A 27,450-nucleotide genomic window follows, 5' to 3' on the forward strand; every position below is an offset into this window, starting at 1 on the left:
TCAAGAAACCAGGTTTAATTGAAGAAAGCAGGTTTAACTCAAGAAACCAGGTTTAATTGAAGGAATCAGGTTTAAATTAAGAAATGAGGTTTAATTGAAGAAATCAGTTTTAATTTCAGGAACCAGCCCATGCTCACCTTCCTCCCGTGCCAGGGCTGAGGACGCCAGCAGGATCAGCACTCCCCGCCCCTGCAGGAATTTGATGATGGCCTGCAACAAACAGAGAGAGAAAATCAAATTCTGCTCCTTCCCTCTGTGCCAGCTGGGATCAAAATATTCTTTTTTCAGGCCTCAAATTCCTGAAAATGAGGAAATATCCTGGTCAAGATGGCTGGAATTAATGGGGATTAATGGAATAGAATGGAATAAAATGGAATAAAATGGAATAAAATGGAATAGAATGGAATAAAATGAAAGTGTGGCTCCTGCCTCAGCCAAAAGCGCTGCAATTCCCAAATTTCCCTGGATTTGAGGAAAAGCAAAGCCCAGCCCCAATCCCAGCAGGAAGGGCCAAGCTGTGAGTCCATCCTGGCACATCGGGCTCAACAATTATTCCTGAAGGTTTTTTCCTTGGGATTTATATTTTTATATTCTGCTTTTTATTTTAAAATTCTGATTTTGTGCTGTAAAAAAAATATAAAAATATATATCCCAAGTAAAAAAAAAACTTACAGAAATAATTTTCATCTTCAGGTGATGAACACAGAAAAATCAATATTTGAGAGCAGCAAAGCAGGAAAATGAGATTTAAAGCAGGGAATTTGTTCTGTTCTGTGTTAGGTGTGGGAAATAAAATCAAAAATGGGATTTAAAGCAGGGAATTTGTTCTGTTCTGTGTTAGGTGTGGGTAATAAAATCAAAAATGGGATTTAAAGCAGGGAATTTGTTCTGTTCTGTGTTAGGTGTGGGGAATAAAATCAAAAATGGGATTTAAAGCAGGGAATTTGTTCTGTTTTGGGTAATAAAATCAAAAATGGGATTTAAAGCAGGGAATTTGTTCTGTTTTGGGTAATAAAATCAAAAATGGGATTTAAAGCAGGGAATTTGTTTTGTTTTGGGTAATAAAATCAAAAATGGGATTTAAAGCAGGGAATTTGTTCTGTGTTGGGTGTGGGGAATAAAATCAAAAATGGGATTTAAAGCAGGGAATTTGTTCTGTTCTGTGTTAGGTGTGGGGAATAAAATCAAAAATGGGATTTAAAGCAGGGAATTTGTTCTGTTTTGGGCAATAAAATCAAAAATGAGATTTAATGCTGGACAGACTCACCAGGTCCTTCTGCTTCAGGCTCTGCACCAGCAGGTCCAGCCGGGCCTGGTCCTTGGGGGAGATTTCAACCTCGTACAGGCTGGAGAGCACGCCCTGGAAACACACTGGGGACAGGAATTTCCATGGGACTTTCCATGGATTTTCCATGGGGATTTTCCATTGGGATTTTCCATGGGATTTTCCATGGGGATTTTCAATGGGGATTTTCCATAGGATTTTCCATGGATTTCCCATGGGGATATTCGATTTTCCACGGATTTTCCATGGGATTTTCCATGGGGATATTCGATTTTCCATTGGGATTTTCCATGGGATTTTCCATGGGGATTTTCCATGGGGATATTCGATTTTCCATGAGGATTTTCCATGGGGATTTTCGATTTTCCATGGGATTTTCCATGGGGATTTTAAATGGGGATATTCAAATTTCCATTGGGATTTTGCATGGGATTTTCCATGAGGATTTTCCATGGATTTTCCATGGGGATATTCGATTTTCCATTGGGATTTTCCATGGGATTTTCCATGGGGATTTTCCATGGGGATATTCGATTTTCCATGGGGATTTTCCATGGATTTTCCATGGGATTTCCCATGGGATTTCCCATGGGGATATTCGATTTTCCATGGGATTTTCCATGGGGATTTTCCATGGAGTTTTTCCATGGCATTTCCCATGGGATTCCCCATGGGGATATTCGATTTTCCATGGGATTTTCCTAAGGATTTTTCATGAGGATTTTCCATGGGATTTTTCCATGAGGATTTTCCATGGGATTTCCATGGGGATATTCCATGGGATTTTCCATGGATTTCCATGGGATATTCAATTTCCATGGGATTTCCCATGGGATATTTGATTTTCCATGGGATTTTCCATGGATTTTAAATGGGATATTCAAATTCCATTGGGATTTTGCATGGGATTTTCCATGAGGATTTTCCATGGATTTTCCATGTGGATATTCGATTTTCCATGGATTTTCATAGGATTTTCCATGGGGATTTCATGGGATATTCGATTTTCCATGGATTTTCCATGGGATTTTCCATGGGAATTTTCAATGGGATTTCCCATGGGGATATTCGATTTTCCATAGGATTTTCCATGGGATTTTCCATTGGATTTTCCATGGGGATTTTCCATAGGATTTTCCATGGATTTTCCATGGGGATATTCAATTTTCCATGGGATTTTCCATGGGATTTTCCATGGGATTTTCCATGGGATTTTCCATGGGGATTTTCCATGGGGATTTTCCATGGGATTTTCCATGGATTTTCCATGAGGATTTTCCATGGGGATTTTCAATGGGAATTTTCCATTGGATTTTCCATGGAGATATTTGATTTTGCATGGGATTTCCATGGGATATTCGAATTTCCATGGGATTTTCCATGGGATTTTCCATACATTTTCCATGGGGATTACAATCCATGGGATTTTCCATTGGGATTTTCCATGGGATTTTGCATGGATTTTCCATGGGATTTTCCATGGGGATATTCCATTTTCCATGGGGATTTTCCATGGAGATTTTCCATGGGGATTTTCCATGGATTTTCCATTTTCCATGGGATTTTCCATGGGGATTTTCCATGGGGATTTTCCATGGGATTTTAAATGGGGATATTCGAATTTCCATTGGGATTTTGCATGGGATTTTCCATAGGATTTTCCATGAGGATTTTCCATGGGATTTTCCATGGGGATATTCGATTTTCCATTGGGATTTTCCATGGATTTTCCATGAGGATTTTCCATGGGATTTTAAATGGGGATATTCGAATTTCCATTGGGATTTTCCATGGGATTTCCCATGGGGTTTTCCATTTTCCATGGGATTCTCAATGGATTTTCCATGGGGATATTTGATTTTCCATGGGGATTTTCCATGGGATTTCCCATGGGGATATTCGATTTTCCATGGGATTTTCCATGGGATTTTCCATGGGATTTTCCATGGGGATATTGGATTTTCCATGAGGATTCTCCATGGGGATTTTCCATGGGGATTTTCCATGGAGTTTTTCCATGGGATTTCCCATTTTGAATTTCCCATGGGGATTTTCCATGGGGATTTTCCATGGGGATTTTCCATGGGATTTTCCATGGGATTTTCCATGGGGATTTTCCATGGAGATTTTCAATGGGATTTTAAATGGGATTTTGCATGGGATTTTCCATGGGGATTTTCCATGGGATTTTAAATGGGATTTTCCATGGGGATTTTCCATGGGATTTTCCATGGGGATTTTCCATGGGATTTTCAATGGGATTTTCCATGGGGATTTTCCATGGGATTTTCCATGGGATTTTCAATGGGATTTTCCATGGGATTTTCCATGGGATTTTCCATGGGATTTTCCATGGGATTTTCCATGGGATTTTCAATGGGATTTTCCATGGGGATATTCGATTTTCCATGGGATTTTCCATGAGGATTTTCCATGGGGATTTTCCATGGATTTTCCATGGGGATTTTCAATGGGATTTTCCATGGGGTTTTCAATGGGATTTTCCATGGGATTTTAAATGGGGATATTCGATTTTCCATTGGGATTTTCCATGGATTTTCCATGGGATTTCCCATGGGGATATTGGATTTTCCATGAGGATTTTCCATGGGGATTTTCCATGGGATTTTCCATGGAGTTTTTCCATGTGATTTCCCATTTTGAATTTCCCATGGGGATTTTCCATTGGGATTTTCCATGGGATTTTCCATGAGGATTTCCATAGGATTTTCCATAGGATTTTCCATAGGATTTCCCATGGGATTTTCCATGGAGATTTTCCGTGGATTTTCCATGAGGATTTTCCATGGAGATTTTCAATGGGATTTTCCATGGGATTTTCCATGGGGATTTTCCATGGGATTTTCCATGGGGATTTTCCATGGATTTTCCATGGGATTTTCCATGGGGATTTTCCATGGGGATTTTCCATGGGATTTTCCATGGGGATTTTCAATGGATTTTCCATGGATTTTCCATGGGATTTTCCATGGGATTTTCCATGGGATTTTCCATGGGGATTTTCCATGGGGATTTTCCATGGGATTTTCCATGGGGATTTTCCATGGGGATTTTCCATGGGGATTTCCCATTTTGAATTTCCCATGGGGATTTTCCATTGGGATTTTCCATGAGGATTTTCCATGGGGATTTTCCATGGGGATTTTCCATGAGGATTTTCCATGGGGATTTTAATGGAATTTCAATGGGATTTCAATGGGATTTTCAATGGGATTTTCCATGAGGGATTTTCCATGGGATTTTCCATGGGGATTTTCCATGGAGATTTTCAATGGGATTTTCCATGGGGGTTTTCCATGGGGATTTTCCATGAGGATTATCCATGGGGATTTTCCATGGGATTTTCCATTGGATATTCGATTTTCCATTGGGATTTTCCATGGGGATTTTCCATGGGATTTTCCATGGGGATTTTCCATGGGATTTTCCATGGGATTTTCCATGGGGATTTTCCATGGGATTTTCCATGGGATTTTCCATGGGGATTTTCCATGGGAATTTTCAATGGGATTTTCCGTGGGATTTTCCATTTGGATTTTCCATGGGGATTTTCCATGGGATTTTCCATGGATTTTCCATGGGGATTTTCCATGGAATTTTTGGGGCTCTGGGAATGGGGATTTTCACACCCACCTTCATTCTTGGTGTAATTGTTTTTCCCAAATGCAGCTTCTGGAATTTTTTTCTTCAGCTCAGACAAACCCATGACGTGTTTGATGTCCAGGCTGGGAGGCCTGAGGGGATAAAAAAAAGCACAAAAAATTCAGGATTAAATTCAGCTGGGAATTCTGTGAATCCCCAAAAAAAAATTTGGGAAAATTACAGGATTCTGTGTGCAAACCCTGAAAATGCTCAAATCACAAATCCTGGGGAGTTTAAAGCCAGGATTGGAGGGATCTGATTCACTGGGAGGTGTCAGAATTTAATTATTCCAAAGCATTTTTAATTCCTCATCCAACAGCACATTCCTGTTTAATTTTTAATTTCATGTTTCATTTAAAATGTTTAATTTTTAAACATTTTTAATTCCTGCATCAACAGTGAAGGGATCAGGCAGGAAAAGACAAAAATGGGTTTAGTTTGAGAAATCAGGTTTGGGTTAATTAACCAGGTTTGGGTTAATTAACCAGGTTTGGGTTAATTAACCAGGTTTGGGTTAATTAAGGAACCAGGTTTGGGTTAATTAACCAGGTTTGGGTTAAAGAACCAGGTTTGGGTTCTGGAACCAGGTTTGGGTTAATTAACCAGGTTTGGGTTAATTAAGGAACCAGGTTTGGGTTAAGGAACCAGGTTTGGGTTAATTAACCAGGTTTGGGTTAATTAATCAGGTTTGGGTTAAGGAACCAGGTTTGGGTTAATTAACCAGGTTTGGGTTAATTAAGGAACCAGGTTTGGGTTAATTAAGGAACCAGGTTTGGGTTAATTAACCAGGTTTGGGTTATGGAATCAGGTTTGGGTTAATTAACCAGGTTTGGGTTAATTAACCAGGTTTGGGTTAATTAACCAGGTTTGGGTTAATTAAGGAACCAGGTTTGGGTTAATTAACCAGGTTTGGGTTAAGGAACCAGGTTTGAGCGGGCACGGTGCCCGCGCTGTGCCAAGCCTGGTTCAGGTACATGTGCACACTCACAGCTGGGTGGGCACGGTGCCCATGCTGTGCCAGGCCCAGCTCAGGGTGTTAAACCCAGCCAGGCTCAGGGGTGGCACTCACAGCTGGGCGGGCACGGTGCCCACACTGTGCTAAGCCCAGCCCAACCCAGCCCCACTCACAGCTGTGCGGGCACGGTGCCCGCGCTGTGCCAAGCCCAGCTCAGGGTGTTAAGCCCAGCCCAGCCCAGCCCAGCCCAGCCTGGCTCAGGGGTGGCACTCACAGCTGGGCGGGCACGGTGCCCGCGCTGTGCCAAGCCTGGCTCAGGGAGTTAAGCCCAGCTCAGGTACATGTGCACATTCACAGCTGGGCGGGCACGGTGCCCGTGCTGTGCTAAGCAAGCCCGGCTCAGGGTGCTAAGCCCAGCCTGGCTCAGGGGTGGCACTCACAGCTGGGCGGGCACGGTGCCCACACTGTAAGCTCAGCCCAGCCCAGGGGTGGCACTCACAGCTGGGCGGGCACGGTGCCCGCGCTGTGCCAAGCCCAGCCCAGCCCAGCCCAGCCCCACTCACAGCTGGGCGGGCACGGTGCCCGCGCTGTGCTGGCTCCTCAGGCCGATGGTGCCCAGGCGCTGCCCCCCGATGCACAGCTGGCCCCGCCACGGGCACGGCGCCAACGGCGGCTGCGGCTCTGCACGGGGAGAGCAGAGAACATCCATGGGGAACACAGAACACAAACCAAACCAAAATCCAAACCCAAAAACCCCAAAAACCCCAAAAATCCCAAACTCCACCTGGAAAACCACAATCCCAAACACAAAACCCACAATCCCAAACCCAAAAACCACAATCCCAACCCAAAAACCACAACCACAACCCCAAAAACCCCAGAACTAAAATCCACAACCACAACCCCAAAAACCGCTATCCCAAACCCAAAAACCACAATCCCAAACTCCACCTGGAAAACCACAATCCCAAACACAAAACCCACAATCCCAAACCCAAAAACCACAATCCCAACCCCAAAAACCACAATCCCAAACCCAAAAACCACAATCCCAACCCCAAAAACCACAACCCCAAACCCAAAAACCACAATCCCAAACCCAAAAACCACAATCCCAAACTCCACCTGAAAAACCACAATCCCCAACCCAAAAACCACAATCCCCAACCCAAAAACCACAACCCCAACCCCAAAAGCCCCAAACCCAAAAACCACAATCCCAAACCCAAAAACCACAACCACAACCCCAAAAACCCCACAACTAAAATCCACAACCACAAGCCCAAAAACCACAATCCCAAACCCAAAAACCACAATCCCAAACCCAAAAACCACAATCCCAACCCCAAAAACCACAACCCCAACCCCAAAAGCCCCAGAACTAAAATCCACAATCACAATCCCAAAAACCACAACCCCAAAAACCCAAAATTACAGCCTCAAACCCAAACAACCCCAAACCCAAACAACAGCAAACCCCAACCCCAAAAACCCAAATCCAAAACCGACAAACCCAAAAACCACAAACTCAACCCAAAAAACCCCAAGCCCAAACCCAAAACCCACAACCTCAAACACAAAAACCCCCCAAGCCAAAAACCCCAAACCCAAAAACCACAATCCCAAAACCTCCAAATCCACAAACCACAAACCCAACCCAAAAACCTCAACCACAAAAACTCCAAACCTAAAATCCACAAGCACAACCCCAAAAACCACAACCCCAAACCCCAAAAGTACAGCCTCAAACCCAAAAAAACCCAAACCCCAACCCTTAAAACCCAAACCCAAAAAACCACAACCCCAAAAACCCCAAACCCAAAAACCACAAACCACAACCCAAAAAACCCCAACCCCAAAAACCCCAAACCCAAAAACCACAACCCCAAAAACCCCAACCCCAAAAACTCCAAACCCAAAAACCACAATCCCAAAAACCCCAAACCCAAAAACCCCAAACCCAAAAACCACAAACCCAACCCAAAAAACCACAACCCCAACCACAAACCACAACCCCAAAAACCCTAACCCCAAAAACCCCACACCCAAAAACCACAACCCCAAAAACCACAATCCCAAAAACCACAATCCCAAAAACCCCAACCCCAAAAACCACAATCCCAAAACCTCCAAATCCACAAACCACAAACCCAACCCAAAAACCACAACCCAAAAACCCCAACCCCAAAAACCCCAACCCCAAAAACCACAAACCCAACCCAAAAAATCACAAACTGAAAACCCACAACCCCAAAAATCCCACACCTAAACCCACAACCACAATCCCAAAAACCCCAAAAACCCCAAAAACCCCAAAAACCCCCAAAACCCCAAAAACCCCAAAAACCAGCAGCTCTTACCTTGGTGGTTCTGCTCCGCTCTGGAGAAAGATCAATAAAAAAAGAAAATATTCAGAGATGGGAAAAGGAATCAAAGGAATATTCAGAGATGGGGAAAAAAAAGGAATTTTAGAGATGGGAAAAGAAATAAAAGGGAATATTTAGAAATGGGAAAAGGAATAAAAAGGAATTTTAGAGATGGAAAAAGGAATAAAAGGAATATTCAGAGATGGGAAAAAAAGGAATTTTAGAGATGGGAAAAGCATAAAAAGGGATATTTAGAAATGGGAAAAAAAGGGAATATTTAGAGATGGGAAAAGCATAAAAAGGAATTTTAGATATGAAAAAAGGATAAAAGGAATATTAGAGATGGAAAAAGGAATAAAAAGGAATATTTAGAAATGGGAAAAGAAATAAAAGGAATATTCAGAGATGGGAAAAAAAGGAATTTTAGAGATGGGAAAAGCATAAAAGGGAATTTTGAGATATGGGAAAAGGATAAAAGGAATATTAGTGATGGGAAAGGAATAAAAGGAAAATTAGAGATGGAAAAAGGAGTAAAAGGAATTTTAGAGATGGGAAAAGAGGGAAGAAAAGGAAAATTTGAGATGGGAAAAGAAATAAAAGGGAATATTTAGAGATGGGAAAAGGATAAAAAGGAATTTTAGATATGAAAAAAGGAGAAAAGGAATATTAGAGATGGGAAAAGGAATGAAAGGAAAATTCAGAGATGGGAAAAGAAATAAAAGGAAAATTAGAGATGGGAAAAGGAATAAAAGGAATATTAGAGATGGGAAAAGAAATAAAAGGGAATATTTAGAAAATGGGAAAAGGAATAAAAAGGAATATTTAGAGATGGGAAAAGCATAAAAAGGAATTTTAGATATGAGAAAAAGGATAAAAGGAATATTACAGATGGGAAAAGGAATAAAAGGAATATTAGAGATGAGAAAAGAAATAAAAGGAATATTCAGAGATGGGGAAAAAAAAGGAATTTTAGAGATGGGAAAAGCATAAAAGGGAATTTTGAGATATGGGAAAAGGATAAAAGGGATATTAGTGATGGGAAAGGAATAAAAGGAAAAAAATCAGAGATGGGAAAAGGAGTAAAAGGAATTTTAGAGATGTGAAAAGGAAAATTTGAGATGGGAAAAGAAATAAAAGGGAATATTTAGAAATGGGAAAAGCATAAAAAGGAATTTGAGATATGAAAAAAGGAGAAAAGGAATATTAGAGATGGAAAAAGGAATAAAAGGGAATATTTAGAAATGGGAAAAGGAATAAAAAGGAAAATTCGAGATGGGAAAAGAAATAAAAGGGAATATTTAGAGATGGGAAAAGCATAAAAAGGAATTTTAGATATGAAAAAAGGAGAAAAGGAATATTAGAGATGGGAAAAGGAATAAAAGGAAAATTAGAGATGGGAAAAGAAATAAAAGGGAATATTTAGAGATGGGAAAAGGAATAAAAAGGAATATTTAGAAATGGGAAAAGGAATAAAAAGGAAAATTAGAGATGGGAAAAGAAATAAAAGGAAAATTAGAGATGGGAAAAGGAATAAAAAGGAATTTTAGAGATGAAAAAAGGAGAAAAGGAATATTAGAGATGGGAAAAGGAATGAAAGGGAATATTGGATATGGGAAAAGGAATGAAAAGGACAAATTAGAAATGGGAAAAGAAATAAAAGGGAATATTTAGAGATGGGAAAAGGAATAAAAAGGAATATTTAGAGATGGGAAAAGGAATAAAAAGGAATTTTAGATATGAAAAAAGGAGAAAAAGGAATTTTGAGATGGGAAAAGAAATAAAAGGGAATATTTAGAAATGGGAAAAGGAATAAAAGGGAATATTGGATATGGGAAAAGGAATAACAAGGAAAATTCGAGATGGGAAAATAAATAAAAGGGAATATTTAGAAATGGGAAAAGCATAAAAAGGAATTTGAGATATGAAAAAAGGAGAAAAGGAATATTAGAGATGGAAAAAGGAATGAAAGGAAATTAGAGATGGGAAAAGAAATAAAAGGGAATTTTGAGATATGGGAAAAGGAATAAAAAGGAAAATTCGAGATGGGAAAAGAAATAAAAGGGATATTTAGAAAATGGGAAAAGAAATAAAAGTAATATTTAGAGATGGGAAAAGCATAAAAAAGAATTTTTGATATGAAAAAAGGATAAAAGGAATATTAGAGATGGAAAAAGGAATAAAAAGGAATATTTAGAAATGGGAAAAGAAATAAAAGGAATATTCAGAGATGGGGAAAAAAAAAGGAATTTTAGAGATGGGAAAAGCATAAAAGGAATTTTGAGATATGGGAAAGGATAAAAGGAATATTAGTGATGGGAAAGGAATAAAAGGAAAAAAATCAGAGATGGAAAAAGGAGTAAAAGGAATTTTAGAGATGTGAAAAGAGGGAAGAAAAGGAAAATTAGAGATGGGAAAAGAAATAAAAGGGAATATTTAGAAATGGGAAAAGGAATAAAAGGAATATTTAGAGATGGGAAAAGGATAAAAGGGAATATTTAGAAATGGGAAAAGAAATAAAAGGGAATATTGGATATGGGAAAAGCATAAAAAGGAATTTGAGATATGAAAAAAGGAGAAAAGGAATATTAGAGATTGGAAAAGGAATAAAAGGAAAATTAGAGATGAGAAAAGAAATAAAAGGAATATTTAGAAATGGGAAAAGAAATAAAAGGGAATATTGGATATGGGAAAAGGAATAAAAAGGAATATTGGATATGGGAAAAGAAATAAAAGGGAATATTTAGAAATGGGAAAAGAAATAAAAAGGGACGATTTAGAAATGGGAAAAGGAATAAAAAGGAATATTTCGAGATGGGAAAAGCATAAAAAGGAATTTTAGAAATAGAAAAAGGATGAAAGCAGCATCAGATGGGGCACAGGAACAAGAGGGGTGCCAGGGCAGGGGGCTCTGTGTGTCCTTACGGGCGCGGCGGGGCCGGCGCGGGCATCTCCCGGGGCGGGCGGGACTGGCAGGGCAGCAGCGGGCACGGGCACACCTGGAGGGGCCGCTCACCTGGGACACGCAGGGCTGGGGAGAGAGGGAAACAGCCGTGGGATATTGGGGATAATCCACAGGGAATGGGGAATTCACCCCGCTCACCTCGGACAGGCAGGGCTGGGGAGAGACAGGGAAACATCCATGGGATACTGGGGATAATCCACAGGGAATGGGGAATTCACCCTGCTCACCTCGGACACACAGTACTGGGGAGAGACAGGGAAACAGCCATGGGATATTGGGGATAATCCATGGGATACTGGGAATAACCACGGGAACGGGAATTCACCCCGCTCACCTCGGACAGGCAGTGCTGGGGAGAGACAGGGAAATATCCATGGGATATTGGGGATAATCCATGGGGAACAGGGAATTCACCCCGCTCACCTCGGACACACAGTGCTGGGGAGAGACAGGGAAACAGCCGTGGGATATTGGGGATAATCCATGGGATACTGGGGATAATCCATGGGATACTGGGGATAATCCATGGGATACTGTGAAACATCCATGGGATACTGGGGATAATCCATGGGATACTGTGAAACATCCATGGGATACTGGGGATAATCCATGGGATACTGGGAAACATCCATGGGGAATGGGAATCATCCATGGGAAGCAGGGAATTCACCCTGCTCACCTCATACATGTAGTACTGGGGAGAGACAGGGAAACAGCCATGGGATATTGGGGATAATCCATGGGGAATTCACCCCGCTCACCTCGGACACATAGTACTGGGGAGAGACAGGGAAACAGCCATAGGATATTGGGGATAATCCACGGGATACTGGGGATAATCCATGGGATAATGGGAAACATCCATGGGGAATGGGAATCATCCATGGGGAACGGGGAATTCACCCCGCTCACCTCATACACACAGTACTGGGGAGAGAGGGAAACAGCTGTGGGATATTGGGGATAATCCACGGGGAATTCACCCCGCTCACCTCGTACACACAGTACTGGGGAGAGAGGGAAACAGCTGTGGGATATTGGGGATAATCCATGGGAGCAGGGAATTCACCCGCTCACCTCGTACACGTAGTATTGGGGAGAGACAGGGAAACAGCCATGGGATATTGGGGATAATCCATGGGGAACGGGGAATTCACCCCGCTCACCTCGTACACGTAGTACTGGGGAGAGACAGGGAAACAGCCGTGGGATATTGGGGATAATCCATGGGATGCTGTGAAACACCCATGGGATACTGGGGATAATCCATGGGATACTGGGGATAATCCATGGGATACTGGGATAATCCATGGGATATTGGGGATAATCCATGGGGAACGGGGAATTCACCCTGCTCACCTCGTACATGTAGTACTGGGGAGATACAGGGAAACAGCCATGGGATATTGGGGATAATCCATGGGATACTGGGGATAATCCATGGGATATTGGGGATAATCCACTGGGAACGGGGAATTCACCCCGCTCACCTCGGACACGTAGGGCTGGGGAGAGACAGGGAAATATCCATGGGATATTGGGGATAATCCATGGGATACTGGGATAATCCATGGGATATGTGAAAACATCCATGGGATACTGGGGATAATCCATGGGATATTGGGGATAATCCACGGGGAACAGGGAATTCACCCCGCTCACCTCGTACACATAGTACTGGGGAGAGACAGGGAAACAGCCGTGGGATATTGGGGATAATCCATGGGGAACGGGGAATTCACCCCGCTCACCTCGTACACATAGTACTGGGGAGACAGGGAAACAGCCATGGGATATTGGGGATAATCCATGGGGAATGGGAATCATCCATGGGGAACAGGGAATTCACCCCGCTCACCTCGTACACGTAGTACTGGGGAGAGACAGGGAAACAGCCGTGGGATATTGGGGATAATCCATGGGATATTGGGGATAATCCATGGGATATTGGGAAACATCCATGGGGAATGGGAATCATCCATGGGGAACAGGGAATTCACCCCGCTCACCTCGTACACACAGTACTGGGGAGAGACAGGGAAACAGCCATGGGATATTGGGGATAATCCACGGGATGCTGTGAAAACATCCATGGGATACTGGGGATAATCCATGGGATATTGGGGATAATCCACGGGGAACGGGGAATTCACCCCGCTCACCTCGTACATGTAGTACTGGGGAGAGACAGGGAAACAGCCGTGGGATATTGGGGATAATCCATGGGATACTGGGGATAATCCATGGGGAATTCACCCCGCTCACCTCGTACACACAGTACTGGGGAGAGACAGGGAAATATCCATGGGATATTGGGGATAATCCATGGGATATTGGGGATAATCCACGGGGAATTCACCCCGCTCACCTCGTACACGTAGTACTGGGAAAAGGGCAATGCTGGGAAAAGGGAAATCCATGGAATGTGGTGGGGATGGGGAAGCAGGGAAATCAGGGAATGGAGAGATCCATGGAATGTGGGAGTGGGGGAAGGGAAATCCATGGAATGTGGGAGTGGGGGAAATGGAAATCCATGGAATGTGGAAGTGGGAAAAGGGAAATCCATGGGAGAAAGGGAAATCCATGGAATGTGGTGGGAACGGGAAAGCAGAGAAATCAGGGAATGGAGAAATCCATGGAATGTGGGACTGGGGGAAATGGAAATCCATGGAACGTGGGAGTGGGAAAAGTGAAATCCATGGAATGGGAAAAACAGGATAATCATGGAATCTGGAACTGGGATAAAGGGCAATCCATGGAATGTGGGAGTGGGAAAATGGAAATCCATGGAAAAAGCGTAATCCCTGGAATGTGGGACTGGGAAAAGGGCAATGCTGGGAAAAGGGAAATCCACGGAATGTGGTGGGGATGGGGAAGCAGGGAATGGAGAAATCCATGGAATGTGGGACTGGGAGAAGGGAAATCCATGGAATGGGAAAACCAGGGAAATCATGGAATCTGGGACTGGGAGAAAGGGAATCCATGGAATGTGGGAGTGGGGAAAGGGAAATCCATGGGAGAAAGGGAAATCCATGGAATGTGGTGGGGATGGGGAAGCAGGGAAATCAGGGAATGGAGAAATCCATGGAATGTGGGAGTGGGGGAAGGGCAATCCATGGAATGTGGGAGTGGGAAAATGGAAATCCATGGAAAAAGTGTAATCCCTGGAATGTGGGACTGGGAAAAGGGCAATGCTGGGAAAAGGGAAATCCATGGAATGTGGGAGTGGGGGAAGGGCAATCCATGGAATGTGGGACTGGGGGAATGGAAATCCATGGAATGTGGGAGTGGGAAAAGGGAAATCCATGGGAGAAAGGGCAATCCATGGAATGTGGGAGTGGGGGAAGGGCAATCCATGGAATGGGAAAAGGGAAATCCATGGAATGGGAAAAACAGGATAATCATGGAATCTGGAACTGGGAGAAAGGGCAATCCATGGAATGTGGGAGTGGGGGAAGGGCAATCCATGGAAATGGGAAAACCAGGGAAATCATGGAATGTGGGAGTGGGGAGAAGGGCAATCCATGGAATGTGGGAGTGGGGGAAGGGCAATCCATGGAATGTGGGAGTGGGAAAATGGAAATCCACGGAATGTGGTGGGGATGGGGAAGCAGGGAAATCAGGGAATGGAGAGATCCATGGAATGTGGGAGTGGGGGAAGGGCAATCCATGGAATCCCTGGGAAGAGAGCAATGGCGGTACCTGGCTGCTCCCGGGGCAGTCGGGGCCGGCCGAGGGGCAGGAGCTGCTGGGGGAGCTCTCAGGGACGGCTCTGACCTCGCCCTGCACCAAAAACATGAAATCCATGGAATCCTTCCCAAAAATCCATCCTGAGCATGGAAATCCATCCCAAAAATCCATCCCAAACACGGAAATCCATGGAATCCATCCCAAGCACGAAAATCCATCCCAAAAATCCATCCCAAAAATGGAAATCCATCCCAAAAATCCATCCCAAGCATGGAAATCCATGGAATCCATCCCAAACATGGAAATCCATCCCAAAAATCCATCTCAAGCATGGAAATCCATGGAATCCATCCCAAAACTCCAGCCAAAGCACGGAAATCCATCCCAAAAATCCATCCCAAGCATGAAATCCATCCCAAAAATCCATCCCAAGCATGGAAATCCATGGAATCCATCCCAAAAATCCATCCCAAGCTTGGAAATCCATCCCAAAATCCATCCCAAGCATGGAAATCCATGGAATCCATCCCAAGCATGGAAATCCATCCCAAAAATCCATCTCAAGCATGGAAATCCATGGAATCCATCCCAAACATGGAAATCCATCCCAAAAATCCATCTCAAGCATGGAAATCCATGGAATCCATCCCAAAAATCCATCCCAAGCTTGGAAATCCATCCCAGAAATCCATCCCAAAAATCCATCTCAATCATGGAAATCCATGGAAATCCATCCCAAAACTCCACCCCAAGCAGGGAAATCCATGGAATCCATCCCAAAAATCCATCCCGAGCTTGGAAATCCATCTCAGGCTTGGAAATCCATCCCAAAAATCCATCCCAAGCATGGAAATCCATGGAATCCATCCCAAAAATCCATCCCAAGCATGGAAATCCATCCCAAAAATCCATCCCAAGCATGGAAATCCATGGAATCCATCCCAAAAATCCATCCCAAGCATGGAAATCCATCCCAAAAATCCATCCCGAGCATGGAAATCCATGGAATCCATCCCAAAAATCCATCCCAAACATGGAAATCCATCCCAAAATCCACCCCAAGCATGGAAATCCATCCCAAAAATCCACCCCAAGCATGGAAATCCATGGAATCCATCCCAAAAATCCATCCCAAAAATCCACCCCAAACATGGAAATCCATCCCAAAAATCCATCCCAAGCATGAAATCCATGGAAATCCATCCCAAAAATCCACCCCGAGCTTGGAAATCCATCCCAAAAATCCATACCAAGCATGGAAATCCATGGAAATCCACCCCAAGCTTGGAAATCCATCCCAAAAATCCATTCCAAGCTTGGAAATCCATCCCAAAATCCATCCCAAGCATGGAAATCCATTGAATCCATCCCAAGCATGGAAATCCATTGAATCCATCCCAAGCATGGAAATCCATCCCAAAATCCATCCCGAGCATGGAATCCATGAAATCCATCCCGAGCATGAAATTCATCCTAAACATGGAAATCCATCCCAAACATGGAAATCCATCCCAAAAATCCATCCCGAGCATGGAAATCCAGGGAATCCATCCCAAAAATCCATCCCAAGCTTGGAAATCCATCCCAAAAATCCACCCTAAACATGGAAATCCATCCCAAAAATCCATCCCAAGCATGGAAATCCATCCCAAACATCCATCCCAAAAATCCATCCCAAGCATGAAATCCATCCCAAAAATCCATCCCGAGCATGGAAATCCATCCCAAAATCCATCCCGAGCACGAAATCCATGAAATCCATCCCAAAATCCATCCCAAGCATGGAAATCCATGGAATCCATCCCAAGCATGGAAATCCATCCCAAACATGGAAATCCATCCCAAAACTCCATCCTGATCATGGAAATCCATGGAATCCATCCCAAAAATCCATCCCAAGCTTGGAAATCCATCCCAAAAATCCATCCCGAGCATGGAAATCCATCCCAAACATGGAAATCCATCCCAAAAATCCATCCCGAGCATGGAAATCCATGGAAATCCATCCCAAAAATCCACCCCAAGCATGGAAATCCATGGAAATCCATCCCAAAAATCCATCCCAAGCATGGAAATCCATCCCAAAAATCCAGGAATTTTCAGGGGATCGCTCCAATGTTTTTTCCCTAAATGCAGCTTCAAAATGAAAATCCAGAAAGGGGGAAAATCAATTTAAAAATTAATTAATTAATGAGAGGAAACTGAGCCCAATGGCTGCAGCCAGAAAATTTAAAATTTAAAATAAAAAAAATTAAAATATTACATTTTAAATTGAAAATTTTCATGGAATTTGAAATCCCAGCTCAGCTCAAAGGATCCACCACAAATTTTAATATTTTTAAAATTCTTTTTGCTGGAGCGCCACAACTTTTTCTGGAAAATATCAGAAATTTTCAGGTATAAAAACTTAAAAAAAAATATGGAAAACTCTTGGGAATACAATGAAAAATCCAGGAATTTTGCAGGTGATCGCTCCAATGGTTTTTCCTAAATGCAGCTTCAAAATGAAAATCCACGAAGGGGGAAAATGAATTTAAAAATTAATTAATTAATGAGAGGAAACTGAGCCCAATGGCTGCAGCCAGAAAATTTAAAATTAAAAAAATATAAAATTATAAAAAAAAAAAAAATATTACAGAAAATTTAAAATTAAAAAAAATTAAAATATTACATTTTAAATTGAAAATTTTCATGGAATTTGAAATCCCAGCTCAGCTCAAAATGAATTTAAAAATTAATTAATTAATTAATTAATTAATGAGAGGAAACTGAGCCCAATGGTTGCAGCCCTGAGTTCCCTCCTGGATTTTGGGGAGATGTTTCCCAACCCTATGGAAAAAATTCCCAAAAAATCCCAAATTCTGGCAGAGGCCAGGGCAGGGGCAGAAGGTGAAAGTGAAAGTGAACTCGGCAGGAGGGAAAGTGAAAGTGAGAGAGGGAACGGAGCCGGAGGCACGGGAATGTGGGAAATGTGGGAAATGTGGGATTGGGAAATGTGGGAATGGGAAATGTGGGAATGGGAATGGGAACAGGAATGGGGAATTTGGGAATGGGAACGGGAATGGGAAATGTGGGATTGGGAATGGGAAATGTGGGAATGGGAACAGGAATGGGGAATTTGGGATTGGGAACGGGAATGGGGAATTTGGGAAGGGGAAATGTGGGAATGGGAAATGTGGGAATGGGAAATGTGGGAATGGGAAATGTGGGAATGGGAAATTTGGGAATGGGAATGGGAAATGGGAATGGGAAATGTGGGAATGGGAAATGTGGGAATGGGAATGGGAATGGGAACAGGAATGGGGAATTTGGGAACAGCACCGGAGCCACGGGAACTCGGGAATGGGAAATGTGGGAATGGGAAATGTGGGAATGGGAAATTTGGGATTGGGAATGGGAACGGGAATGGGAAATTTGGGATTGGGAATGGGAATGGGAACAGGAATGGGAATGGGAAATGTGGGAATGGGAACGGGAATGGGAAATGTGAGAATGGGAAATGTGGGAATGGGAAATGTGGGAATGGGAAATGTGGGAATGGGAATGGGAAATGTGGGAATGGGAAATTTGGGATTGGGAATGGGAATGGGAAATGTGGGAATGGGAATGGGAAATTTGGGAAATGTGGGAATGGGAAATTTGGGATTGGGAATGGGAACGGGAATGGGAAATGTGGGAATGGGAATGGGAAACTTGGGAATGGGAATTGTGGGAATGGGAACGGGAATGGGAAACTTGGGAATGGCACCGGAGCCACAGGGAACATGGGAATGGGAAATGTGGGAATGGGAACGGGAAACTTGGGAACGGGAATGGGAAACTTGGGAATGGGAAATTTGGGAATGGAAATTTGGGAATGGGAAACCTGGGAATGGCACCAGAGCCACGGGGAACTTGGGAATGGAAAACCTGGGAATGGGAAATTTGGGAATGGTGCTGGATCCATGGTGAAAAACTCCAGGAAGGAGAAACTTGGGAATGGCACCAGATCCAAGGGGTGAAATTTGGGAATGGCACCAGATCCAAGGGGAAAAGTCAGGAGAAAGAAAAGAAGGAGAAACTTGGGAAGAAGGAGAAGCTTGGGAATTTTCCCTAAAATCCAACCCAAAGCTCCTCTGGCACAGCTGGAGGGATCAACAATGGGATCAGGAATGGGATCAGGAATGGGATCAGCAATGGGATCAGGAATGGGATCAGCAATGGGATCAGCAATGGGATCAGCAATGGGATCAGGAATGGGATCAGGAATGGGATCAGCAATGGGATCAGGAATGGGATCAGGAATGGGATCAGGAATGGGATCAGCAATGGGATCAGGAATGGGATCAGGAATGGATCAGCCATGGGATCAGCAATGGGATCACCAATGGGATCACCAATGGGATCAGCCATGGGATCAGCCATGGGATCAGCAATGGGATCACCAATAGGATCACCAACGGGATCAGGAATGGGATCAGGAATGGGGATCGGGAATGGGATAGGGAATGGGATCAGGAATGGATCAGGAATGGGATCACCAATGGGATCAGGAATGGGATCAGCCATGGGATCAGGAATGGGATCAGCAATGGGATCAGGAATGGGATCAGGAATGGGATCAGCCATGGGATCAGCAATGGGATCAGCCATGGGATCAGCAATGGGATCAGGAATGGATCAGGAATGGGATCAGGAATGGGATCAGGAATGGGATCAGCCATGGGATCAGCAATGGGATCAGCAATGGGATCAGGAATGGGATCAGCCATGGGATCAGGAATGGGATCAGCCATGGGATCAGCAATGGGATCAGCAATGGATCAGCAATGGGATCAGGAATGGGATCAGGAATGGGATCAGCAATGGGATCAGCCATGGATCAGCAATGGGATCAGGGAATGCTGAGCTGCTCCAGAGCCGCAATTCCCAGCTGGAATCAGCCCTGGGCACCCCTGACTTCCAAAATCCAGGATTTTCCTTTGGTTCCTCCCATTTTCTGGGATTTCTGGATGGCCTCAGCACCCAGCAACTTCCCAGCCCAGCAGGAAAGCTCCAGGCTTGGGAAGTGCAGAATTCCCTCCTTTTTTACATTTTTAAACCTTAAAATTTGAGTAGCAATTTCCTCATTTTTTACATTTTTAAACCTTAAAATTTGAGTAGCAATTTCCTCATTTTTTACATTTTTTAACCTTAAAATTTGAGTAGCAATTTCCTCATTTTTTACATTTTTTAACCTTAAAATTTGAGCAGCAATTCCCTCATTTTTTACATTTTTAAACCTTAAAATTTGAGTAGCATTCACTGCAGGCATCTGGATGCTGTCAAATCCTCAAAATTTCCTCCAAATCTTTAAAATCCAACAATTTTCCTGCCTTGATCCCAAGGCTGGAATGAGCTGGAACATTGGGATCAGCTCTGGCCCCACTGTGGATTCACCCCAAAATTTGGGATAAATCCAGGATTTTTATCCTGCCACAATTCTCCCAAAAACCACTTTGTGCATTCCAGAGGTTCCTTGGGATCATCTTCCCCAAATTCTTCCCCAGTTTAACTCCTCCCATCCCAATTTCCTTCTTTTTCTGGGGGATCTCCCAGAAAATCCAAAGTCTCTTCCTGGTTGATCCAGAGATTTTTTCCTTCTCCAACTGAAATCCAGGGATTTTCCTTCTCCAGCTGATCCGTTTGCTCAGGGAATTGGGAACAACAGAAATTCAGGTTTTTGCCCAATCTGGAATATTTTTTACCCAATCTGGAATTTTTTTTACCCAATCTGGAATTTTTTTTGCCCAATCTGGAATATTTTTCACCCAATCTGGAATATTTTTTTACCCAATCTGGAATTTTTTTTGCCCAATCTGGAATTTTTTTTACCCAATCTGGAAGTTTTTTTGCCCAATCTGGAAATTTTTTTACCCAATCTGGAATATTTTTTGCCCAATCTGGAATATTTTTTGCCCAATCTGGAAATTTTTTTGCCCAATCTGGAATATTTTTTGCCCAAATCTGGAATATTTTTTTGATGCTGAGACCCCACCAATTCTGAGGGAACCTTTGGATTTGAGTTGTTTTGGATTGGGAATTTTCAGGCTGTGATTTCCACAGGGAATGGGGTTGGAGGATTTGTTTTGATTTTTTTTTCCTTTTCCCCAAGGGAATTTCTCTGGATTGGAATCCCTAAAATTGGATTTTAGGGAAAATTTTCCCCCTAAAAATCACGGGAATTTTCCTGCTCTGGAATTGTGCTGGATTGGATTTCCAATTTTTTTTTTCCAATTTTTTTTTTCCAATTTTTTTTTCCTTTTTTTTTTTTTTCAGTTTCCTCATGGGAAGGGAAAGTGATGTTCCTGCATTCCAAACAAAACAAACAAACAGAAAAAATCCTCTTTGTGTCATCAACAAATCCAGGAGTTTCCAAATTCCCACCCGGAATTTTGCTCCTTCTCTTCTTTTGTTCGCCTCCAACAAAAGAATTCCAAAGGAAATGTTTCTTTTGGGAGGGAAAAAAAAGCTGGAAAAAATGGTGGAGAAATGATGGAGCTTTTCCTGCTGTGCCAGCAGATGGAAAATTGAAAGGGAAATAAAAAATAAAATCTCCTTGGGAGGGTCAGGCTGGGTGAGAAGTTGGAATTTTTCCCCATTCCTGGCTGGACAAAGCCACGTCCAACCCAATGGGATTGGAAAAAAAATTCCTCAGGGCAGCTCAAATCCATTCCTTGGATTTTCCAGCTTCCCTCCTGCTCCTCTCAGAAAATTCAAAATGTGCTTTTGTTTCCCACATTGACTGATGGAAATCAGGAGGTTTCATCCCAAAAAATTCCGATTTTGTCACTCACCCAGGGCTGTGGCTTCACTCAGGTGACTCTTCCCAAGGCACCAGCACTGGGATTTTGGCACTTGGATGACAAAAAAATAACATTTTATTTGTAAAATCAGCTAATTCTGGGATTTTCCAGGGAGCTGAGAGAGCAGCAGTGTCAGGAACAATCTCCCCTGAGGCACAGAAATTCCCTTTGGGAAAATAAGGGGAAAAAAAAATCAAAACAAATCCTCCAACCCCATTCCCTGTGGAAATCACAGCCTGAAAATTCCCAATCCAAACAACTCAAATCCAAAGGTTCCCTCAGAATTGGTGGGGTCTCAGCATCAAAAAAATATTCCAGATTTGGTAAAAAAATTGGTATTTATTTTGGTATTTATACCCCCCCAAAAAAATCAACATTTCACTTTCTGGTCTCAAAGGGATTCTAAGCAAAACAAGGAATTGGGGACTTTGGGGAAGAAAATCCCAAAGTTGGATTTTAAGGAATACTTAAAATGGGAATGGGGAATATTCAAGCTGGCTCTGCTGTTGCCAAAAAGTGCAGGTTTAGGAGCACTAAAAAGAAATAAATTTTATGCAAATTATGCATAAAACCAATATCAGAGCCACCTAACAGGCTGTGGTGCAAGGCAATTAATTGTAATTAATCACAATCCTTACCAGAGGAGATAAGAGTTTCTGAAATGCTCCGATAATGATTTTTTTTGGCTGGAAAAGAACAATTTCTGTGAAATCACACTCTTGGTTACAACAGAACTTATATAAAAAATTCCTTCTAGAGCAGAGCAGAGATTTCCAGATTCGACCACAACAAAACCCCGCGTTTTATAAAAAATAAAATGGTTTAGAAAAACCAAAATGAGCTTGGAGCTGCACTAAGAAATATCCATTTTGGGGTGAATCCATGAATTTTATGTTCAAAAAAAGCAGAGCACCTCCTGCACCATTCTGGATCATTCTGGATCATCCCAGAACACAGGTTTTTTATTAAAAAGCCTTGGTTTCCATGGAGCAAGGACCGTGATTTACAATTCTTTTTGGGCCTGTTCCACCCATCCATCCCAGATTATCCTCCCTTCAGGAGAGCTGGGCGAGCTCTGCTGCAATCCAAACCTCCTCGGGATAATTTGAGGGCAATCCGGGATTAGAATTGTGCAACACCGGAGCACAAACGCATTTTTCTCCCCTTACAAGGCCAAATTTCAGCCCTGCAGCTGCTCCAAAGGGAGACCGAGAGACCTCCATCCCCTCCAGGAGGGGATCACCACCCATCCACGCTGGTTTTATTCCCAAATCCCACTCCCCAAGCGCACCAGCATCACCCAGCACGTGTGTCCAAACAAGCACCGTGACTTTCCCAGCCTGCTCGGGCCCTTGGAAAAGCCAACGTGTCGCTGGTGAGCCGGAGAATTTCAAAACCATCTGGGCTCCGACGTGTCCCAGGCTTGCAGGAGCTCGGGGCCTCACCGGCAGCAGCGGGCACGGAGAGCGGCAAAGGCGGCGTGGCCGCCGCGCTGCTCCCCGGGGAATGCGCGATGGAGCCGGGAACGCTCCGTTACCCAGCACGGAGCCGCTAAATCGTCTTTTCCCCCGGGGAAAAGTGCCATGGAGAGGTAACCCTTTGCTTCCCGGAGAAGGGCGGGATGGAGGCAGAAATCCCCACTCCTACACGCACATTTCTGCCAGGGCAGGGCGGGATGGAGCCGGGAATCCTCCTCTCCTTAAGGAAAGGCGGGATGGAGCCGGGAACCCTTCTTTTCCTTAAGGAAAGGCGGGATGGAGCCGGGAACCCTTCCCTCTTTAAGGAAGGGCACGATGGAGCCGGGAACCCTCTTTTCCTTAAGGAAGGGCACGATGGAGCCAGGAACCCTTTCCTCTTTAAGGAAGGGCACGATGGAGCCGGTCGCCTTCCCCTCTCCAAAGGAAGAGCGGCATGGAGCCAGTAACTCCTTCCCTCCTAGGGGAAGAGCGGCATGAAGCCGCTCGCTTTCCGTTCTCCCAGCGAAGAGCGGGAAGGAGCCGCTCGCCTTTCCCTCCCTCACGGGAGAGCGGCAGGGAGCCGGTAACCACCGCCCAAGTCGCAGCGAAGGGCGCGATGGAGCCCGCCCGCCCTCACCCCCCGGCCCCGCTTACCCGTGCCCGGCTCGCCGCTCTCCCCGCGCCGCCTCTCGCCCATGGCCGGGGCTCGCTCGGGGCCGTCCCTCAGGCCGCCCTCATGGCCGCCCCGCCCGGCCCCGGCGCGGCGCCGCTACCGGGCCGGCGGCATGAGGCGGCGCGGGGCGGCCGCCGCCATCCGCCGGCCCCAGGAAGTGGAAGGACGGAGCAGGAGGGGGAGGAGAGAGATAGAGAGAGAGAGAGGGAGGGAAGGAAGGAGGGGACGTGGGGCGGGAGCGGCGCGGAAAAAAACAGAAAGTGAAAACTGAACCGGAAAGACAGCGAGGGGCCGCCCGCGGGTTTTCCTCTTCCCGCGGTCACCGGCCGCTGGCTGCCCGGAGCCGGCCTGTCTCCTTCCGTCCCTCATGGCTGCTCCCTCGTTGTCAGCTCCATACTCGGCCATCCGTGTTTGCCGGTGGTGGGGATCTTGCCTCAGCCTTGCCCTGTCCTCCTCCTCGATCACCTCAGCCCCTCCATGCCTGACTTCAGCTCTCTCCGCTGCCCCTTCCTCATCCCCTCACAGCATGGGGAGAGACCCCTTTCTCCTCTTCGGTCCTTTCCCATCAGTGTTTTTTGGGTCTTCCCTCAGTTTCCCCCAATTCCCTTCTCGACCAATCCAATGTTTGTTCAGCTCTTCCCACTGCCCCTTCCCTCATTTTTCTGCTTTGAGCCCAGAACCATGTTTTGGATCTGCCCTCAGTCCCCAAACTCCTTCCCTTGTCCCCTCACATCATGGCCAGAGCTCTTTTTCTCACCTCAGTCTTTCCCCCTTAGTATTTTTCCTTTGTGTTCCTTGTTTCGGGCCTTTCCTCAGTCCCAAAATTTCTTTCCTTAATCCCTCACACTTCACATCATGGCCAGAGCCCCCTCCCTCCCCTCAGTCCTTCTCCCTCAGTATTTTATCTCAATCCCCTTCCTGATCCCTCTGCCCCTCCATACCTGACCTCAGCTCTTCCCACAACTACTCAAGGACAAACTCCTTGCTGGGCTGATCTGGGCAGATTCCAGGTGGTGCAGAAAAACGGAATTATTTATCTTCTTTTTCTGCTTAGACATCTATTTCTGTATGTGTGTGTGTGGCCTGGAGCCACCCCTGAGGGACTTTGGGGGTATCCCAATCCATGGGGGACAAGGGGACATCGAGAGCAGGGATGGGGCTGAGGGACACAATAATGGGGTGAGGAGATGAGGGAAAGGGATGGAATTGATAAAGAAATATGGGAGAAAGGCCCTGAGGGGATCAGGGAAGGGGTTTTGGGGGGGTTGAGGGAAGGCTCTGAGGGGGAAGAACTGAGGTGAAGGAAGGGGTTAAAGGAATGATGTGAGGGAAAAGAGACAGAAGGGATAATGAAATATGGGGAGAAGGCCCTGAGGGAAGAGCCAAAATGAGGGGCTGAGGGGATCAGGAAGGGGATTGAGGGCAGGGATTTTGGGGAGATTGAGGGAAAGCTCTGAGGTGAGAGAAGATCCAAAATGAGAGATTGAGGAAAAACCCTGGGCCAGGACAGATAAAAAATGATGGGGAAAGGCCCTGAGGGAAGAGCCAAAATGAGGGGCTGAGGGAAAACACTGAGGGGCAAGGACTGAGGTGAAGGAAGGGGTTAAGGAATGATGTAAGGGGTGAGGGAAGAGGGACTGAGAGAAGATCCAAAATGAAAAACTGAGAAAAAGCCCTGGGCCAGGACAGATAAAAATGATGGGGAAAGGCCCTGAGTGAAAAGCCAAAATGAGGGGCTGAGGGAGGGCTCTGAGGGGGAAGGACTGAGGTGAAAGAAGATCCAAAATGAGAAACTGAAGAAAAACCCTGGGCCAGAACAGATAAAAAATGATGGGGAAAGGCCCTGAGGGAAGAGCCAAAATGAGGGACTGAGGGAAAACCCTCAGAACAGAACAGATAAAAAATGATGAGGAGAGGCCCTGAGGGAAGGGGCTGAGGGAAGAGCCAAAATGAGAAACTGAGGGAAAACCCTCAGAACAGAACAGATAAAAAATGATGGGGAAAGGCCCCGAGGGAAGAGCCAAACTGAGGGGCTGAGGGAAAACACTGGGCCAGAAAAGATAAAAAATCATGAGGGAAGGGGCTGAGGGAAGAGCCAAAATGAGGGGCTGAGGAAAACCAGAAAAGATAAAAAATCATGAGGGAAGGGGCTGAGGGAAGAGCCAAACTGAGAAACTGAGGGAAAACCCTCAGAACAGAACAGATAAAAAAATGATGGGGAGAGGCTCCGAGGGAAGAGCCAAACTGAGGGGCTGAGGAAAACCAGAAAAGATAAAAAATCCTGAGGGAAGAGCCAAACTGAGGGGCTGAGGAAAACCACTGGGCCAGAAAAGATAAAAAATCATGAGGGAAGAGCCAAACTGAGGGGCTGAGGAAAACCACTGGGCCAGAAAAGATAAATCATGAGGGAAGGGGCTGAGGGAAGAGCCAAAATGAGGGGCTGAGGAAAAACCCTGGGCCAGAAAAGATAAAAAATCCTGAGGGAAGAGCCAAACTGAGGGGCTGAGGAAAACCAGAAAAGATGAAAAATCATGAGGGAAGGGGCTGAGGGAAGAGCCAAACTGAGGGGCTGAGGAAAACCAGAAAAGATAAAAAATCATGAAGGAAGGGGCTGAGGGAAGAGCCAAAATGAGGGGCCAAAAGAACCAAACTGAGGGAAGAGCCAAAATGAGGGCCTGAGGAAAAACCTTGGGCCAGAAAAGAGGAAAAATCATGAGGGTAGGGGCTGAGGGAAGAGCCAAACTGAGGGGCTGAGGAAAACCAGAAAAGATAAAAAATCCTGAGGGAAGAGCCAAACTGAGGGGCTGAGGAAAACCACTGGGCCAGAAAAGATAAAAAATCATGAGGGAAGAGCCAAACTGAGGGGCTGAGGAAAACCCTGGGCCTGGCCAGATAAAAAGTGATGGTAAAAGGCTCTGAGGGGATCAAGGAAGGGGCTCAGTAAAGTCCCTCCTGATGGTTCGGGGTTGCCTCACCCCAGTATTGAACCCAACATGGCACAGAAGAAAATAAGGATCATTTTTAGGCTTCACCAGGCTTGGCAGAAACACCAAAACCAGATCCAATAACAAATGTTGCAATCGGCTTTGGAGAGGGAACAGGGAGATCTGGACCTGCCCAACCTCTTGCACAAGAGGATTTGGGAACAGCCCGTGCTGAACGCCGGGGCAAAGGTTGTGTTTGGCTGAGCAAGGAGCCTTGGAGGGGATTCCACTTGGCATAAATCCAAAAAAAACGATTTATGGAGAGGCCAATTCCTGATCCCTGCTGAGCTCTCTCCATGCTCAGCGCCCAGGCTGGGCTTTTTTAGCTCTGCTGGCCTTGGCAGCAAAGATTGGCAACCAAATTCAAACATAAGGAACAACAATGGGCCAGCTCATTTATGAGTCACTTATTAGCCAAAGAAGTCAGGAACCCACCACAAGAATTTGCTAGGGCAGCAGCAGAGTGCAAAGTGCTGCTGCCCAGTGGGAAAAATGAAGTCAGGAAGGAGAAAAAGTGATTTTTGGGGGCGGGGCAGGGGACCATTTATAGCAAATTTTATAGCATTTATTTATATTATAATATAAATAATA

The 27,450-nt window shown here is 44.8% G+C and overlaps 1 protein-coding gene across 1 annotated transcript in view; it reads right to left on the reverse strand.

The window, feature by feature from the left end:
* TASOR2 (transcription activation suppressor family member 2) overlaps positions 1 to 24,003 on the reverse strand; it is a 49,435-nt gene extending 25,432 nt beyond the window's left edge. Inside the window, exons 1-8 of the mRNA XM_064733921.1 lie at positions 23,857 to 24,003; positions 14,934 to 15,014; positions 11,192 to 11,297; positions 8,264 to 8,283; positions 6,467 to 6,584; positions 4,940 to 5,040; positions 1,268 to 1,371; positions 138 to 210 (exon numbers count right to left, since the gene is read on the reverse strand). Of these exons, the coding sequence (XP_064589991.1) occupies positions 138 to 210; positions 1,268 to 1,371; positions 4,940 to 5,040; positions 6,467 to 6,584; positions 8,264 to 8,283; positions 11,192 to 11,217 (442 nt within the window). The 5' untranslated portion in view covers positions 11,218 to 11,297; positions 14,934 to 15,014; positions 23,857 to 24,003. The remainder of the gene's footprint in view (positions 1 to 137; positions 211 to 1,267; positions 1,372 to 4,939; positions 5,041 to 6,466; positions 6,585 to 8,263; positions 8,284 to 11,191; positions 11,298 to 14,933; positions 15,015 to 23,856) is intronic.
* Positions 24,004 to 27,450: the final 3,447 nt, after the last annotated feature.

This window comes from Zonotrichia leucophrys, chromosome 1A (assembly GCF_028769735.1).
Source record: "Zonotrichia leucophrys gambelii isolate GWCS_2022_RI chromosome 1A, RI_Zleu_2.0, whole genome shotgun sequence".
NCBI classification, from domain to species: Eukaryota; Metazoa; Chordata; class Aves; order Passeriformes; family Passerellidae; genus Zonotrichia; species Zonotrichia leucophrys.